The sequence below is a fragment of the Zerene cesonia genome, chromosome 25, assembly GCF_012273895.1.
Source record: "Zerene cesonia ecotype Mississippi chromosome 25, Zerene_cesonia_1.1, whole genome shotgun sequence".
NCBI classification, from domain to species: Eukaryota; Metazoa; Arthropoda; class Insecta; order Lepidoptera; family Pieridae; genus Zerene; species Zerene cesonia.
Genome location: NC_052126.1, coordinates 6,078,677 through 6,098,541, shown reverse-complemented (window position 1 = coordinate 6,098,541; position 19,865 = coordinate 6,078,677). Strand labels below are relative to the sequence as shown.

General features: G+C 33.1%; 1 protein-coding gene across 1 annotated transcript; it reads left to right on the top strand.

Moving 5' to 3' along the window:
- The first annotated feature begins 812 nt into the window (after positions 1 to 812).
- Positions 813 to 9,437, top strand: LOC119836732 (MAGE-like protein 2). The gene is made up of 3 exons (XM_038362173.1): positions 813 to 852; positions 6,814 to 6,930; positions 8,866 to 9,437. The coding sequence occupies exons 1-3, from the start codon at positions 832 to 834 to the stop codon at positions 9,331 to 9,333; spliced, it is 606 nt and encodes a 201-aa protein (XP_038218101.1). The 5' UTR covers positions 813 to 831; the 3' UTR covers positions 9,334 to 9,437.
- Positions 9,438 to 19,865: the final 10,428 nt, after the last annotated feature.

Sequence of the window (19,865 nt, the reverse complement as noted above, 5' to 3'; positions counted from 1 at the left end):
TTGCTACGGTTAGGCAAAATACGCAGGTTCGAATCCTGCCTCGTGATCAAATTTTTTCTATTCTTTCAAAATTTCTAAAAAAAAATTTCTAAATAATACATTTCACATTTAGTTAAAGTTATTACGTTACTAAGTTATTACGGAGGTCTTACTAGACTCCAGCTAGACAGATAAATGCATACATATGAAGCATTAGTTGTTTGATAAAAAGTGTAAATCATCATAATTCTAGTCACAAATAAGTCTAGTCACATAAAATGACAATTTATTTTTAAGGTAAAACCCTCTAAATCGACGACTTCATTGCCCCTCTGTCTGTCCGTACGTCTATCACCAAGCTCTATCTCATGAAACGTGATAATTAGACAGTTGAAATTTTCAGAGATGTCACATCTCTGAAAATTTCAACTGTCTGTCATTTTCGTATACAAACTTTTCCAATATCCGCTCGATATTAGATTTAAGTTCCTGTTCTATGTTATAAAACTAATTATAATACTAACCTACGAAGCAGTGTGCACAAAAAAACATATATTACATAAAACGATACAACTTAACTAGCGTAAGTGTATGCACTCTGTACTAAAACGAAAAAAGCACAACCAATCTTCCTGGACCTTTGGTTTCATACAATCCCCCAGCACCCGTAGCTCTTCGCAAATCTGTGACGAACATAAACCAATCTATGGATGCCGTAATGTGAACGTAAAAGTATAAAGTTACAATGGACAAACCGTACAAAAAGTCCATAGTTCCGTCTAGCCCGTCACTTTACTATAAATTAGATCGAGAAATTATTATGACATCAGTACACTACGGGCTGGATCTAAAATGTACACTGTCCGAGCATATGTGAGTTATTTTTCATTATTTGCGATAGGAATAACGGGTGACATCGTGTTGTGGTTAGTGCGAGTGGATGTTTGTTTTTGTGTTAACGAAAACTGCGAGTAGGAGTAGATTTTAAGTTTGCGTGATGTAGCTTTAGAATCTGTTAAGTGATAACTTAATTTACAAACAAAAAAAATTATTCAATTGGTTTATTCGGACTGTATACTGCATGCAAATCACATCCAAATATGTTTAGTTGCTTTTGAATTGCGAATACCGTTATTTAATGTTGAAAACGGTTATGGAATTAAATAACCTGAAGCCATTAAAACGGATATAAATATTATAATTATTACTATTTTGTAAAGTCTGAATGGATAATACTCAAATAAAATAAGAATAGAAATATTTATAATTAGAAGTAAAATCTATATACCAATCAAATAAATCAAATAAATAGCTAAAAATAAAGCTCGAGAAAATAAATAAACGAAAAGGTGTATGTTTAGGCGGGGAATAATCAACCCAAATAAATCGTTCTACGAAAAAGGTAACCGAGGTCCCGGGGACAGAGGGACCACCCCAGATTCTAAAATGGGACCGAATGACAACAATTTTCTATCAAAAATAAATATAAGCACGTCAATCGGTTGAGAACCTACGGAGTTTTCAAGTATCAAAACTAATCAAAAGCAACTACGGTCGAATTGAGAACCTCCTTGGAAAGTGAAAAATGGAAGCCCTAATCTATCTTGATACATGATAGAATTGAAGTGTCTGTTCATATAAAATTAACAAAAAAACTAAACGGCCTGCAAAATATCAGTACTAGACAAAATTTAAATGCGGCCAAATGCCAAGTCATAGCTTTGAATATAAAAAGAATCATCAAAATTGGTTCATCCATTAATAAGTTATGCGGTAACAAACACAAGAAGTACAGTGCAATTGATAACCTGCTTCAGTTTTAGGAAAAAAATCGTCAGTAAAAAAAATGTTGCTTGCCACAATATTAAATGTTTATTCCTATAAAATAAATCCTCTTAAAATGCCTATATAGCCTTCATAACTAACCTACGGTGTCTATCTGAACCCTTAACCTCTTTTTAATTATAACAGAGTGGAGGGAAGTACCACTCAGCATAATTACTTAGTATTAGAAATTAATGACTCCGATTTTTTTCTTAACAATTTCTGGGTCAATCCGATGATTAGTTTCTTTAACGAAACGAGATTTTAGAAATAAGAGGCATGTTAGCTTAGTGCCGAACTGTATTGATTTAATGACAAAAAATTAAAACTTACGATTAAGTATGATTTTAAAAAGCATTTTTATTAATTACTAGACAACAAGTCTTGTTATTATTAACGAGAAAATGTTCATAGTTACCGATTCATTACGATTTCCGAGATAAAACTAATTATCGTTATAAGGTCTTAAGCTCTTGGTACTAAATTTCATCCGAATCAGTGACAGACAGACTGTAACTTTCACATTTGATAGAAAAGTACAGTAAGTAAGTAAAGATAGAGAAATATTAAAGATTCGAACCCACGTCTTTTTACCAAACCGTAGCAATGTTTTCTGTCCCTTAAAAAAATCATAAAGCATTTCAATAGTCTAAAAATTAAAATCAGTGGGTATTGAAGTTTAGTTCCCATCAAATATTTAAATTATAATGGGCTAATTGACCACGCTTGCTGTCAAATATTTGAAGCATCGAGTTAATAGCATATAAACACAAGCTCGTTACGGTTCCGTCCGTCCGGTGGCCTTTCAAAAGCATAGTGGATTTGAGAGATCTTTCATTAATTTTTCCATTTACCTACGGAAAAGGAAAACATCGTTAAGATATCGGCATGTTAAAGAATTTAAAGTTAGACGACATGTGACATCTGCCAAGATTAACACATCTATTATTTATTTATTTATAAACTACTAGCTGCGCCCCGCGGTTTCACCCGCGTAAGTCCGTATCCCGTAGGAATATCGGGATAAAAAATAGATGTTGGCCGATTCTCAGACCTACCCAATATGCTTACCAAATTTCAGAGGAATCGGTCAAGCCGTTTCGGAGGAGTATGGCAACGAAAACTGTGACACGAGAATTTTATATATATAGATATTAACTGATTTTTTTACATATTTTGTACGTCTTGTCTCGAACCTCCGACTTCGATTGAGATGCAAGGTCACAGAGCCAGATTGGCTATGTATTAATCATTTACCATATCTCATTGATTAAGCTTACTATATAATATATATAAACGATACATATAATTTAAAAATCACATATTTTTTTTTATATAAACCAAACCGTCAGAACCAGAAATCCATATTGTCAGAAATGGACCAAATTTAAACGAGACCGTATGGGAGAAACCAACTATCAAATAAAAAAAGAATCACAAAAATCGGTTCACCCAGCACAAAGCTACGAGGTAACAAACAACATATACATATACATGCTAGAAGTCGGTTGAAAATTTCACACTTTCATTTTAAAAGCTATGAGAGCCAGAATGTGGGTTATTTCACACCAAATAAAATATGGCTCAAACAACAAATTATCCGCAAGAAAGGAAAGGGGAGAGGAGGGAAATACATTTCGCACTTTTAACGCGACCGCAAAAAATAGTAAGGGCCGATTTATACAGACTGGATAGCGAATATTCGTGGATGTAATGAACAATTTATTATTTCTTTATAATATGTAATGTTTACGTTAACGTTTTTGAGTTATTAACGCGATGTTGAGTGAAATTGGAATATATAATAAACGGTTTTGTAAGTGAATTTATTCGTTTGCTATTCGGAAGAAAGAGGTCTAAATATTTGGTTTATATTTATATATATGTATTATAAATCGTAAAAGGTATTAACATAACATCATTATTGATTTATATATAACATTGAGACGTTTCTAAAGCACCGATAGCATAGTTTCAAAGAAAATTAATATAGGAATGATATGTTTCACTGCGATAAGCCTATACCTATATATATAGCCTATACCAGTCACAAAAATCATATCATAAAATCGCTCGACTCCATCATAAGATATACATAAGATTAACAAACACTTTCGCATTTACAATGTTAGTAATACCCCATTAGTAGTATAGTCTGCGCTTTTCGAAACAAGTTACCTAACATACACTACAAACAAAACCCGGGAATATAACTAGTGTAAATCAAACATTTTGTTCAATGCATAGTTTCGCATTCAGTTACAAGAAGCTTTAAGCACACGCACACAGACACGTTTTATAGCAGACGATGCATCAAGTGCATCCGCTCTTATCCAACTGTAAAAAGCTTAGTAAGTGTATACATACGCTTGTACATTGTGTACGGGCATGCTGCGTTTGTGAGGAAGAGTTTTGGATGGACGGGCGCTGATAGATTTTAGTTTCGGCGGGTTCGTGAATGTAAAACGAGTAAAAATACAGTACGCCTTGTGTACATAATAAATATAATATCAATGTATTTTCGTTGTAATTAGTTATTATTTCGGAGGAGGAGGTGTTTAATTTTGAATAATTACCAGTAAAATAAAACTATTTAACACATTAATCGAAACCAGAATTCAACTTATATTTATATAATTATTATCTTTATAAACGCTTAAGTTTGTAGGTATTGATGGATGGATATTTGATACTCTATCACGCGAAAACAGCATTTCGTGTCTGTATGGAATTAGATTATAATCTGGATATCATATAGGCCATTTCTACCCGGGTACCGCGCGAGTGACGTCGCGGGTAACAAGTGGTAATTGTATAAAATAGTCGATCCATGTACTTTTGGCTAATATTAGATAGATAACAAGATTTCTACAATCTCTTTATAAGAAAAGTTATCAATATAATTTCATAAAACGTGCGTCTAAAACGCGGCGTTCCAAACGCCCTGTCAGCCCCGTATCATAAACAGCATTGTGATTCATTGCTTGTGTGGTCTGCCGACTACTAAACGGTTGAAATATCTCGCAAGCAACGTATCGGTTTTAGCTATATTATTGGCCTGAGACTAAATCCCTGGTTTGAGGAAATATGTTGTAATGTGTTTGTATTTATAAATATTGTTCACGTGAATGCAACATACATATAAATTTCACACAAAACCTGACTTTGAAGCAATTTCTTATAAAAATATAAGACAGTACATACGTACGTACTTGGACTATTCCACTCTACACAGGCTACGGGCTGTCTGTCTGTCTGTCCGTCCGTTCATCTGTCACCAGGCTGAACCACACAATAATAAGTTGTCTGGACCTCATTATCGCTGACGCACTTGGCCGGAGGTTTTATTATCGCAAATTATTCGTGCCAAAGGACAAAGCTAATAAATCACCTATTATAATAAAATTTTAATATTTAAAACGCAATGGTGGCTATCAATGATCTATCAATGCACAGCCCAATCTACTAGACCGATCTGGCTGAAATCTTGCTTGCAGACGCCACGATGATTTAGGCATCCGTCAAAAAATGATTTTGACGAATTCTACCCGCAGGGGGTAGGTTAATGTATTTTGACCACGCAGCGAAGCTGCTGTCAACAGCTAGTATATGATAGTTGTCCATCCAACCAACATCCATACTACACAGTACATACGTAGTTTACAAAGATGACGTCATAAAACAGTGACGTCACGAGCCAATAAACATAACGCCATAACTCACGTCTAACCCCATTTTATTATGTCCATATTAAAGTACAATAAAACTGGGATAAACAGGTTCTTTTATCCTTGAAGTGTACATATTATTTATCCTTCGGGAGTACTCTTATATGTGCAATGGATGCAAATAGAATCCATTCAATCGAGAATGTGTGTTTATTGTTTGTTATGTTCTTGTTTGTTGGTAAATAAGTGTTTTTTTTAAAATAATGCTATATTTATTTTGAATATATGGAGCAATTAAAGTTGATGCAATTGAGGGGTCAGCCGCTTCGATGGGAACCAGTAACCACGCTGGTTGTATAACACTGGAGGATCTGAGCGAAACACTGTTTACTTTCCAACGATTTATTCTTCCCGATTTGCACTGTACACTTTTACTACACTATTTTACAACACTGTATATCTAACACTGTATTTTGTTGACTACTGGATGTACTGGATGTACTGGTTACTGGATACCAACCCTTTGTACAAGATAGCTTATACATATATTGTTGAGAACTTTACTAGCGTGCTCTAGCTTCGCATAGAAGAGAGCGACGCCATCTGGCGACAGTGATCGAAGTTCTAACACTGGTCTAGAGTGGTATTACTCCGGTGATTCGGAACGTCTGCAGAAGCGAAACAATGAGGAAACACTACGTATATTTATTTCGTATATCGAATGTGGATAATAAATGTAGAAATACATGACGTTTGTAAAAATATAAATAACTCAAGTCACCTTTAACTTGTTTTTCTTTTTTATGTCACAGTAGGCAACTGAGCCGGTGGTTCGCTGATCGTAAGCGATCACCGCCCGTGAACATTTGTAGGTAGGGCCGTAAATGCCTTCCCCGCTTTTATGGTGTGAAGGATAAGGTAGGGGTTGAGGACGGGGATAAAGGAATGGACTGAGATGGGGATACAGGGCTCCGGCTCCCCATTCATCAAACGAAACAGAGAAGATTACTATGGACTAGATAGTCTATAGTAATCTTCTTCTTACCACACCTCAATAGAAGATTCTATAGAGGTGGTGGTACTTCTCCAGTGCGAGCTGGTACAATTCGTGCCTAAGCGTGCTCGACTCCCACAGCTTTTTGTAGACTGTATATTGCTCATAAAAACTTATTTAATCTGTTATTATGACAGAATATCGAGTAATCATTATCACATAGAACTTACAAATCTAAGATAGAAAATTACAATTTGACTTCATGTGGTCTTTATAGTATAATTCAGTGCTATCATCATTAATGAGTTACCAACTAATGGGAAAATATAGAGAATCATTCCATTGCAGGTTTTGTGTGCCGTCCTGGCGACATGTTACGCCGGCAGCCAGCAATGGACACCATACAACAATATGAACTTGCAGGCGTATTTACAACAACAGATGCAACAACAACACGATCAACAGGTTCGATTTTAGAAATTTTTCTATCCTTAAATATATTTCGAGACTAAATTCGATTTATGAGCAACATCACTACATAGTATAAAACAAAATCAGTTTCTTTGTCCCTGTATATGCTTAAATCTTTAAAACTACGCAACGGATTTTGAAAAGCTTTTTTTTAATAGATAGAGTGATTCAAGCGGAAGGTTTATATGTATAATAACATCTATTAAACTACGAATTTAACGCGGGCAAAAGCTAGTTTTATTTATAAGACTAGCTTTTGCTCGTTCGGAAATAAAAAAGCAACATCTAAATTAATGTTATGACTTGAAATAATTTTTGATTGTATGTATATTTGTAATGTTTCCACAAAAAACTTTTAGACCGATTTCATCAAATTTTTTCATCGTTACAAAGCTGCATCTTCTGAGTGACACAGGCTATATATGTACCTACCTCGGGTGAACCGGTCAGCTCGTTTAATAATAAGTTCACTATTATTAAAGAAAATTATACAGAATAAAATTTATGTTAATTAAGATACTCCTTCTTTATGAAAACAGTAAAAATAATTGTAGTTAACAAAAGCTAATTATATTTATAATATGATCGCATTGGATAATATTACAAATGATATTAAGATATGAATTACCATTCACACAATAATATGATTAGTTTCTGAACGATATAAAATTACATCGAGTATAAAGCGCCATTTTACCTTCTATTCATTCCGTTCCCTTTTTTATATTATACAACTCCATTTTTCTCGCATAACACTTGCATAATCGCTTGAACAACCGTTATTGAGCGGGAAAAAAGAAAAAAAAAACAACAACGACCTGTGCCGGCGGACATTTTGTTTTTTCGCCGATAGAAAAGGCGCGAAATCGTTGCCGTGGGAATAAATTAATTTCACTTTCGCAGTTCAATTTGGTTGTTTTATTTAAAAAAAAAATTAAAAATTTTGAACATCGTCAATAGTAAATTTTATTTATTTTAATTCAAAAATGAAAAAGCATTATTTTGCGCTTGCAAAACAGCTTTATTTGAATAATGTATTCATTTGAGAAACGGAAATAGCTAAATTCCTTGGTCATAAACAACTTTTTACTTTAAACTTTTAAATAGGCCGTGTTATTATAATATATTTGTCGGCGTGCAACCGCACTTCAAACAACATAGTCACGCATCTTCTAAAACAAATCTGATATGTCGGCGTGCAACCGCACTTCAAACAACATAGTCACGCATCTTCTAAAACAAATCTGATACATTGCAATCAATTAGGTTCAAAATAATGTTTTTTTGTTCTCAAATTAAAAACACAGATTATTATTCTTTAATATTTGTGGGTAACTTTAAAAAAAAAAAACTAACTGATTTACTTTTTGTAATCATCTTAAATTTCTTAAAGCGTTTTGTTTATAAATTTTAGTAAGTTGCGAGAATTGATGTTTTTATTCAAACAAATAATACGTCCAGTTTTGTTATAAAAAGCCGAGCGCGCGCCGGTTCAAAAACACTTCGACTCAAGCTGTCGTAGCGAGCGGAGCTCTTGAAGAACGAAATAAATCGAAATAATTATTCACAAGTGTTTTACTTTCTACTACATCACTCAGTATCGGCGAAGCAATGCTCAACGAAGTCGGGACGTCAGCGATGCTGGCGACACTCTTCTTCAATACAACCACGTGCACCTTCATCCGTTACCACCTGCACCCTTCATCCGTTATATTCTATAAATTATTATATAACTAGCTTTCCGCCTGCTGCTTTTCTCCTGTAGAGTGTGGACCACAAAACCTTGTCGATACTGTTTTATTATATGTATAGATAAAACTCATTAGTATAGTCTATAGTATATGGCGACGCAAAATAAAGCGATAGAAAACATTGAATTGTCTATTATATAATCTGTATCATATTATAACACTTTTTTATCTGTTACAGTTGCAGCCAAGCGAATATTCCAATTATGACGACGACAGTTCCGACCATGGCGACTTCCACTCATTTAACGGCCATGATTTACAACCTCATTCGTATCCAGTCCACCAACACGTTGAAGAAGAGAATCCAGAACAGATAAAACATTACAAGGAAGTCATCGTACCGCTGCCCAAGAACGTAGAGTTCAAGATAAACCAGCCAGTTTTGATACCAATACCGCACCCTGTACCGATTCAAGTCCCTGTACCTAAGGCGGTAGTTATACCCATTATAAAAGAGGTATCTATACCCGTGGAGAAATCTGTACCGTATCCAGTAGAGAAGACAGTTCACGTGCCAAAGATTAAAGAGGTCCCCTTTGAAGTTATAAAACATATCATAGTACCAGTGGAAAAACCCGTACCTTTCAAAGTCCCAGTATATGAAACTATTATACACACTAAAAAGGGATCCCACAAAATTCGTTGATTGGTTGTTGTCTAGTTTCCATGTTGTTGTTGATTGTTTTATGAGTGCGAGTGTTGTGTGTTGTAAATATTGTTATTTAGTTGTTAATCAGTTTTAATATTATTAAATATAATGTAAGCATTAATTTGTGTTTAATTGTATATCGTTCGGGTTATGCGAAACATAATGATGTCATGCCTCACATTGTAACTGATTTTGCGGGCTTCTATCGCAAATTCAATTATTTACGAAATGGGCTTGTTTTACATAGGAAATACGGAGAGCGCCCGATATTATTTGAAATTTTAGATGTAATAGACATATATATCCGCCGGTATATTTACTAACTAGTTGGAGAAGGGGTCTTTGTCTACGTTATTTGACAATTTAAAAAACTATGTATTTCTGGTTGAAAGAAACCTTATATAATGTGATCTCATAGTATATTAACAAATTTATTTGACTCTAAAAGTGATATAACTTACAAAGACTAATTATTTTCTATTTCTTATTTAATACTAAACAGCATACAAATGATCAGTTCAGCTAGATCTAATTTAAACAGAACACACAAGAATCACACAAGATCTAATTTAAACAGAATCATTAAATCGTATAGTATTTATGTTATCTGTGATCAAATCGTTTCACTCAGTCGAAAGTTGTGAGTTAAAAAACACAAAAAAATAAAATCGAATTTATAAAATCCTCTTTTTTTAAAGTCGCTTGGAAATACACTTGATCTGAGAACGTCCACCTTAAAAGATCTGGAACAAATAATATATAGAAATGTCGAACAATATATCGATGACGTCATCACGTAAAACCAGCGTCTAAAGCTATACATGATTTGTTTAAAGTACCCTGAAGTTACGGGCATTAAATACGTTTATTGCTGAGTGCAGGAAGGAATAAAACGAATAAATACAACGCTGAGTAAAAGTCACGAATTCAATTCAATTAATTTTCAACCGACTTCAAAAAAGGAGGAGGAGGAACCTCAGAACTTTCGATGGAAAGTTAGTGCCGCCCGTTTGGTTCTATTTAAATCTGCACTAGTTGTGGCCATTTGGAAGCCGTTTACATTTTGTTTAAAATAATGAGGTATCCTACTAATATTATAAATGCGAAATTTAGTAAGGATGTGTGTGTGTTTGTTTGTTGTTCTTTCACGCTACTACCGAAATTTGGTACGTAGACATCTGGACAATTGGGATAACATATAGGCAACTTTTTATCCCGATATTCCTACGGGATACGGACTTACTCGGGTGAAACCGCGGGGCACAGCTAGTCTATTATAAGAAACAAAGGTTTTGATTATAGTACATATTATACTAGCTGAAACTCGAGGCGCTGCTTGCTTGGTACCCGGGTAAAAAATACCCTATGACCTAATCCAAACTATGATCTATCATTTTACCAAAATCCATTCAGATACGATAAATTTTCGCGTTCTCCTTACCTACAAATGTTCGCGTTTATAATATTAGTGGGATGTCAGTGACGATAAATATAACCGAATATATAAAGTGATTCTACCAATTTGTACTTGGCTAGTTCGTGATAACCCCTCAAATAGATCTTCAATGCAAATAAAAAGTGTTAATAACGGTTAAATTAAAAAAAGTAAACTAACATCTAGGTATGAAAGTCGCAGACGAATTCCAATAAGCACCCGTGGCCCCTTCACTTAAGCGGCTCGACGGAACGCAGTGGTGTTTTAGTCGGTAGGAATCCGACATAGCCCACGGCGTCTCTCTCGGGGGCAGTGTGTATGTATACGAAATATCCCCACTAAAAATATAAAAAGCGTATGAAGGTTAATTGTTTGTTTATTCAAATACTTAATTCTTACGAGACATTCAAATCATAGTTGGCCACGTCATTGAGTTAAACAGAATGTAATATGTATTAGAGACTATTTTGTATACATTTTTTAGCTTTTATAAATTAACTAATAAATATACGAAATTTCAGTGCATTTTCTCTTACTAAAAGTAATGTAAATATAATACATCTATGTTTAAGGTAAACAACAGACGTTAAACTAATTATTTCCGCCTCATACATAAATAAAAAAAATTATTACAATTAATTATAACATTCAACTAGTTAATTTTTTGTTACTATTTATCACATAAAGAACCTACTAAAATAACTAACAATAAAACATATGTACGTAATCCACACGGCGGCTTATAAGAAATATGTGGAATACCCTCTGATATTGCATTCCGTTCCGATATGTGAAGTGGATTTCCTCCCTTATAAATGTGAGGAATTTGAATTAAATAAACTTTTTGTCTATTGCAATTGCAATAGAAGTGATTTAAATCGTGTAGGAGTGTGAGACCATAAAGTGAATTTGCACATTCGACTGTCATTTATGTTTGTAAAAATGTCATGTCAAAGAGCTCTAAAGCTTTATTGGTAGTATTAACTAAATTATCTGGATTACATACAGATAATAAGGAATTTATTTAATCCTGGCAATCCTAATCACGATAATAAGATAGACTATAAACTATATAGATAAACTCATGATATAATTGTATTGTCGCTAAGTTTGTCGAATTCGTGTCCTCGTTATAAGCGTTTAAATAAAATATTCTTAACTATATAGTAATCTGTGTTATATTAGTGAGCGCAATCAATGTAATAATCTCAGGAACTATTATAAATAAGAGCTATGTTATTAGTATAGATGTCGTGTCATAATTCATCATAGATTTACAATATAAGGCCTAAGATTTTTTAAATCCGATATTAATATAAGTGTCTCGATTGGTGAAAGGTAAGGTAATAAAAAAAATCAAATTAATTAATAGTTTTATAGCATTTTGTGCTTTAGGAATAAGAAATGTTTAAACAATCAAATGAATAACATTTTTGAAGTTTTGTTTATAAAAATAATTTCAATTTATTTAAGCGTCATTCTTTGACGATTATTCATAATATTCATCTATATATATAAAAGAAAGTGGTGTTAGTTACACTATTTATAACTGAAGAACGGATAAACCAATTTGGCTGAAAATTTGTGCAGAGGTAGCTTGGACCCAGGAGACGGACATAGGATAGTTTTTATCCCGGAAATCCCACGGGAACGGGAACATGCGAGAAAAACCCCGGGTCCAAGTTTCCTGCGACTACGCGGGCATAGCCGCGGGCGGATAGCTAGTTGATAATAAATTGAAATATCATACAATAATTTACTAACATTAATTTACAATTCATTTACTAACTGATTAATAAAGAATTCATGGACCTATGTTCTCTAATTACGTCAAACAAATAAAATAATGTTTAAATTTAATGTACATATTTATTATGTATGATAACACTAATAAACAAACATGCAAATGAAGAAGTTAAAATGCGTGTGCAAATGTATTAATAAACATGCGAAATGTGAAATGTAATTGGCCCAACTGTTACGTGAGAACAAAGCTTTTGAGATTGCTTGAGAAGTGAGCACTTTACACAGGTAAATATACTATTCCAAGAGCATAGTTATATAAAACACTAGCTTTGTAAGAAACAGAAATATATTAAATACACAATTAATAAAAATTATCATGATGAAAGATTTTTATACAGAATTTTTGATCTAAACGTTGTTTGGCAAAAGGATTAAGAATTGTGTTAAAACTCGATACTATTGAGGTTATTTTCACGTAAAAAGCTTTTTAAAATGCACTATTAAGTATAGTAAAGTGTAATTTTAAAGAAAACACGCTTAATCCACTTCGCAGTCTACATAAACGGTCTACTTAGAAGTTCGGATATTTACATAACTTCATAAAAACTCCTTTATATTTTTAGCGTCGCATAAACCTGTTAGTTGAAAGTTTCACATCACATAGAAGCTGTATTATTTTCATAAAATTCCACGTTCCCTCCATATTAATGTCCTGCTAAACTTCTCTTGTAAAACTTAAAGTTGTGCAACTGAACAATTTTATAATGATGAACAAACAATATTGTCTAATCCACTTTCTAGACGTAAAACGGATTCAAATGAAACATTGGAATGTTCCCTCCCTGTATATTACATTTCTACGTCTTTCTAGTTTGCATTTTCTGTTTGCAAAACGTTTATAAATGAGATTATTCTTAGGAATTGAATACATACTCAAACAATATATATAATGCTTCTACATCTAATTGTCTCTTTCCGAATGTATTAAAAAGAGGAGTGGAATATTTATCTCTAGTGTGATGTACTATTCATTATATTTCGGGACTAGTTTTCTTTGATGATTATTTGACAGGATTTAAGCTAATAAGTGAGCGGTGATTTTGTTATTATTAATGTTGAAACGTTTATTATTAAATAGAACGAAAATCTACGTCATGCCTTATGTAATACTTATATTATGAGAAAAAAATCAGTATTAAGTTTATTACTACGCAATATCAGACCAATGATTATTTAATGTCCACAGGAATATTTGTCCTTATTAAAATTATTATGTAACGTGATATTAATTATCTCCTTTACTTCATTATTGTCACAGTTTATTAAATTTATCTTCGCTCTCAAATACCCGCTGCAAAATGAAATTTTCCCGGAGCGTTAAATCCTACGTTTAATTATTTAATAGTGTACCGTCGTCAAAGGCAAGTTAAGCTATCGTTTGCAGTTTAGCCAAAGAGAATTACAGGCCAATTACTGTCTTAAGCCGTAATCTCATTAACCTAATATGTAATACCTACTGTTGTGGTGAAACGGTTGTGCTAGACATTGTTAGACATGCTGGCGGTTTGAGAGCGCCTGCTGATTTTGAATAGCAAATTTGTTTGATGGAAATTGGTTATATTTTTGCAGGGGTTTTCAAATTGGCCTGTAGAACGATTTTATAATGAATTTTTCATAAATAAATTTGGTTATATATTCACTCGTGGGTTATAGCAGTAAGCTAATGTAACAATTTTGTTGTGAAGTGGTCATGGAATAGAAAGTTTTGCAACAAATTTTACTTAAGAATCCACTTATTTACCGCACATTGCTACCAGTAACCGGAAATTACGTGGGGAAGTTCTATCCGTCTGTCTATTTCCTGTCATCGTTTGTCACGAACAGACAAAGGCATTGACTTCCTATTCCACTGTTTAATAGTTTTTTAATATGTTATAAGTGTGATAAACATATTGATTGCTTTTTCAATCTCATCAATACTACTTGGCAAACAATAAATTATATACAATTATTACCATACATAAGTATCGTATGACATATATATACGTATCTAAACATTATTTTTTAAGTGAATCCTTAACACGCTTTTATTAGCTTCACCTGTATGTTTGTACAAAACCGATTTAACTCACTAAAAACGGACGGATTTAATTCATGTGGTTTATATTTTGAAATTATATTTATTTTGATTAAATTAATTTTAAATGTTGAGGGAGTAATAAGTTAGCGATAGGTTGCTTGTAATCATTGGCCAGTATCTCTAATTCATTCTTGTTTCAATAACATGCTTATTACAAATCCTATCTACACATATTTTTATCTATTTAACCAAATTTAAAAAGGAAATAATGCAAAGAGAATATATATATATATAAAAGCTTGAAAATAGTTAACAGATAGCGTTTCTTAATTTATTTTCTAAAGAATCTCAATTTAACTTCGGCATTTCTGTCTTATTTACAGAACAAGGTAAAGAATCCCAATAAACTTTCTATCAAATATATATGTATTAGTTACAAAGGTTCACTCGTTGCAGCTAAATCTCTTTGTAGCTATATATAAATTATGTTATAAACTCGTCCGGTCGAAAAACTGTCCAATTTTTTTACACGAAAGAAACGCTGCCAGCAATATTCACAAATCGCATCTCGTATTTACTTTTGCGTATTTTAAATGGATATTATTTAGGTCGGCTCAATATTTACCGAAAGCAACGGTCTTATAAAAAGCTACCGTGAAAATTGTAACGCGTGCGTGCGAGAAAAGATAGTCAGTCGCTTGCTGAGCCAGGGGAGGATTTTAACGGAAATAACAATTTTTTTTAACGTCATCGTCGGCTGAGCTGGTGGGTCGCCTGATGGTAAGCGCTACCACCGCCCGTGAACATTTGGAGAGATGACAGACCTTACGCTTCTACAAATGGATTGTCGACTGTAAATTGGAAAGGGATTAAGGATTGACGAGACCCCACTCACCGAACAAAACACAATAGTATGCTATTATTTCACGCCGGTTTTCTGTGGGTGTGGTATGTCCCCGATGCGAGCTGGCCCAATTCGTGTCGAAGCGTGCTCAACTCCTTCATGTAAACATACATTACATACATACGTACAACGTACATTACATAATTTTATAAGTAATTTTATTAATATTTATACTATTTACGTGTACCACTCATAATTATAAGTAATGGGTGTAGATTTGCTGTTTCAAAATACTTTAAAGAAAGGAGTCCTGAATTCGTAAAGTTGTAAATAAAGCCATATAACAATTCCACGAGGATCCATCCCGCTAAGCTAGTATATTATGTGATCCATGGTATTGGGGGTTATCCGTATAGTACGTCACATGTTAAAGGGACATATTATGTCATCTAACAAGGGGCAGGGGGGGTCCAAACATTTCTAACGTCATATATTAAGATTAAAAATACATTCGACATTTAAAGTTAACAAACTCGATCTAATTTTTTGAAATATATGTATGGCCCGTTTCCTTTTCCACCCTTCCCAGTCCGGTCATGAAATCTCTCCTTATCCCTTACTCCGTAGAAGTGGGCAGCGCAATGCTGCTTACCATCAGGCGAACCACCAGCTCAGTTTCCCGCTATGACATAAAAAAAGAAAAAAAATATCCTAGAGTCCTGCGATCCTGCCCTGCGCTACAACGGGTTACCAGCAAAAAAATTAATGGCGCGACAAAGTGGACCGGTTTGTCGGTACATTAGCTTTCCACAGATAATCGGTAAGAAATGTGTAAGCGACTTATAAGCTGGCTTGGAGAAATGATTCCCTGGACACTGTTATGTGACTTTTTTCAAATGATAGACCACACTTATTAGCTTGGTAAGTAATAGGTTAGTTTGCAAGATAGAAAAGAGAATAGGAAGAGGATTTAATATAGGATTGTTTTCTACTAATTAATAGCTACCAATTTATTCTAAAATGTAAAATTTTCTCCTAAAATGGTAATCACACCAATCAGTTGACCCATGAAAACATCGAGCATTGAAGCTCAAAAATTACAATCGATTGTAGAACCTCCTTTGTTTTTTGGACGTTGGTTAAAAGGAAAATAAATTGTTACCTACATAAATAAAGTACTACCTACATAATAAACATACTCTCGAGAAGCATAATTATATTCCTGACACAGTCAGTTAAAGCTTGTTTACCATAATACACCTACATACTTCATATATATGTAAGTTTTATTCACGGTTTCGATTGAAGTCATTTTTATGAATACGGATTGTATTCATAAAAAATGACTCTGCATATAATCTTCCTTGACCTTGACCATTTGACATTTCCTCTTTATCTGTATTCCCTCTATCCTTACTCAACTTTTAACTTCTTGAAACCGTGATCTTAAGCTGGAGAAGACAAGTCTACGCTGTAGTAAGTATATTCAAGAGGCAATCCAATTAAATAGCAATAGACTTCATTTATTTGTAACTCAAGATTTATGAGCTCTATAAATTGGGCTAATTGTAAAATGTATTTGTAATAAAATATTCGGTTGTATTAATCAAATAATGGTATAGACAGAACAGTCATTTTCTCGGGTACCCAAGAGATACTCATCTTGAACGGGACAGAAGGTAAGCGATAGCGGACGTGATTATAACTATATTATTAATTATTTATACGCAAACTGGAACTGGAATCATCTTATACACGTGTTTATGAACTCTCTTTGATTTGATTTTACGCGAGTATTATACGTTTAGAAATTAAAGACTTTTTAACGGATTTTAAGCACGTTTTATTCTTTATGTTTTTCTAAGAGACCATTAACCCTGTGACCACGCCCGCTGAGTTTGAAACGTCGGGTTACTAATATAATGAATTAATCGCGTTTAAATCCGTTAAAAAGTCTTTAATATCTAAACTCTCTTCAAGCTACTATAGATACGGAACATAGCTTATCCAGTGAAAACTAATAAAAGCTTCAAGCTCTTAGTAAACAGGTACCTTGTAGGGAAGCGCGCCATATAAGACTTTAGAAGCGCTTCCCAATAATAATCAAAGAAACAGATCTGAAATATAAGCCCTTTAAATTCTCTATACAATAAATTAAATTCTCTATACAATAAATTAAATTCTCTATACAATAAATTAAATTCTCTATACGATATTTTAAACAATATTAATAAAAATTCCATTTACCTACTGTTTCTGTACCTACCTATATTATTCTTAGAATCGTAAAACGTCTTAATAATAAGTTTCGTCACTCGCTTTTTCATAGATCCTTACGTACCCTCAGGGATTAGATATGCTATAATAGATTGGATATATTTCCGATTTCATTATCCAATTCCGATAATGTCCAGACAAAATTGGCCAGATTAATTGCATTGTAAATAATTGCTGGATCGCTTTGATTAGCTATTAGTTAATTGATTGATTTTAACAGATCGTTCAGAATAGGATAGGAGCATGATGGCAATACAAAGATACTTGAAAGAAAGACTTCTGTTTATAATGGACGTTCCTGAAAGGAACGATTCTTTCGGCTGTGCTGGTTTTGTTATATGATATTTTTTTACCAATCGCTTGTGGACAGAGCAGTGGTGGTTAATGTCAGGCCTAAAAGCGAAATCGGATGTTCGAGACCGGACAAGCGTGGAAGGAATAAATTGAATGCCTTTGACGAAACGGTGAAGGAAAACATCGTGAGGAAACCGGCATGTCCGAGATTCAAATGTTTGACGACATGTGACATCGGCCAATAAACTTTAAATTTTCAAAAGACATGTTTTATTTTTGTTGCGTTATTTTGAGTGACTTTCTCTTCAGGAAAAGACAGATAAATGGGTACTATGTAATTCAAATAAGATAAATTAGCACCTTAATGTTACGTTACAGCTGTCAATTCAAACAACAATCAAACTAGCGTTCAGCCCCAGCTTCAAATGTGGTACGATTTATTTTCCATTAGTAATTACTAAATAATGAAATTTCATTACGAAAATTTAGGCCTAATTGGTCGAGCCGTTTTCGAGTTTTACACTTAGCAATACATTTAGATTTATCATTATTTATTTATATAAGTAAATCGTTTATTTCAACTTCCGTCTGTCATTACTATCACACACAGATTACTAGTTCAACTAATGTCTTTAATCTATCTAAATCTAGATATCAAAATATTATCATCTTATATTCTTAGTTATATCAGACAATAAGCATCAAGATACCAAAAATAAATTATTTATAATGTATTCCATTCATTATTAACATGACATTGTGTAAATACATTAATATCATAAATAAACACGACTTTTTATACCAGCTGACCCGGCAATTTCTAGTCGTTTCGCAGTAGTATCGTAGCGAACATTGTGACACGATCTATTAATACTTATAAAGCAACATAAAACACACAACTAAATAAACTATTTTTAATAGGTTGTAACAAAAATATAACAAACAGCATCAGAACAATTGATCGAAATAACAATTTCAATTATTTTATGACGTAACATTAATCAAATAACATATTTCATTATTTTCCAAAGAACATAGACAAATAATCAAGTAAAAGTTGTATTTCTTCCCTCCAAGGATTCTCGCATTTGTGATATTAAAAATTCTTGTATATTAATACTCTTATTCATAGTTCGCTCATCGATAAGGCGTTCCATTAAAACATTTTCACCGAACCTCCTGAATTGCATTTCTTCATCACTATGGTAATGTCTGAACAACATATGCACACATTTTATAACCACGAAAGTTATGAGTGTGGTTATCACACAAAATAAAGCAAATCGCCACCACATATTAGTTGTATGAAGTTAACTGTCTCTTTTTAATGGTCGGGTTATACACAGCCAGAGATAGAACATAAAATTTTTTTGAGAATGTTCTATTTTTGAATCGATTTTATTATGTGTAGTTTATTATTTTCTTTATATATAATCTCTTTGGTCAATACAGCGGTCTGAAGTTATGTTTTTTTTTAAACTGTATACAATTTTTGGCAGTTACTTACAATTGTTTCTTCAACATTTGTTTTTCACACTTTAAAATCTCTTTAACGCTGTATTCCACCAGACTAAATAAGATATTTGTATTATTTTCCACGTGTTGTTTTTTATACGTCTGTTTGTGCACTGCTATCGTTTGTTATTGTTTTCCTTAAGGTATCGATGTGAGTTAATGATGTATTTTCCGCACATAGATTGATCACTTTGTCACATAAAGCTAAATTGAAAATTGTTAAGTCCATAGATTATACACTTATATACTGGTATAGATTCATAGATTATATACTTAGTCTGGCCATAAATACTGTTACACTTAATTATAAAAAAATATTACATTTGAATTTCGAATCT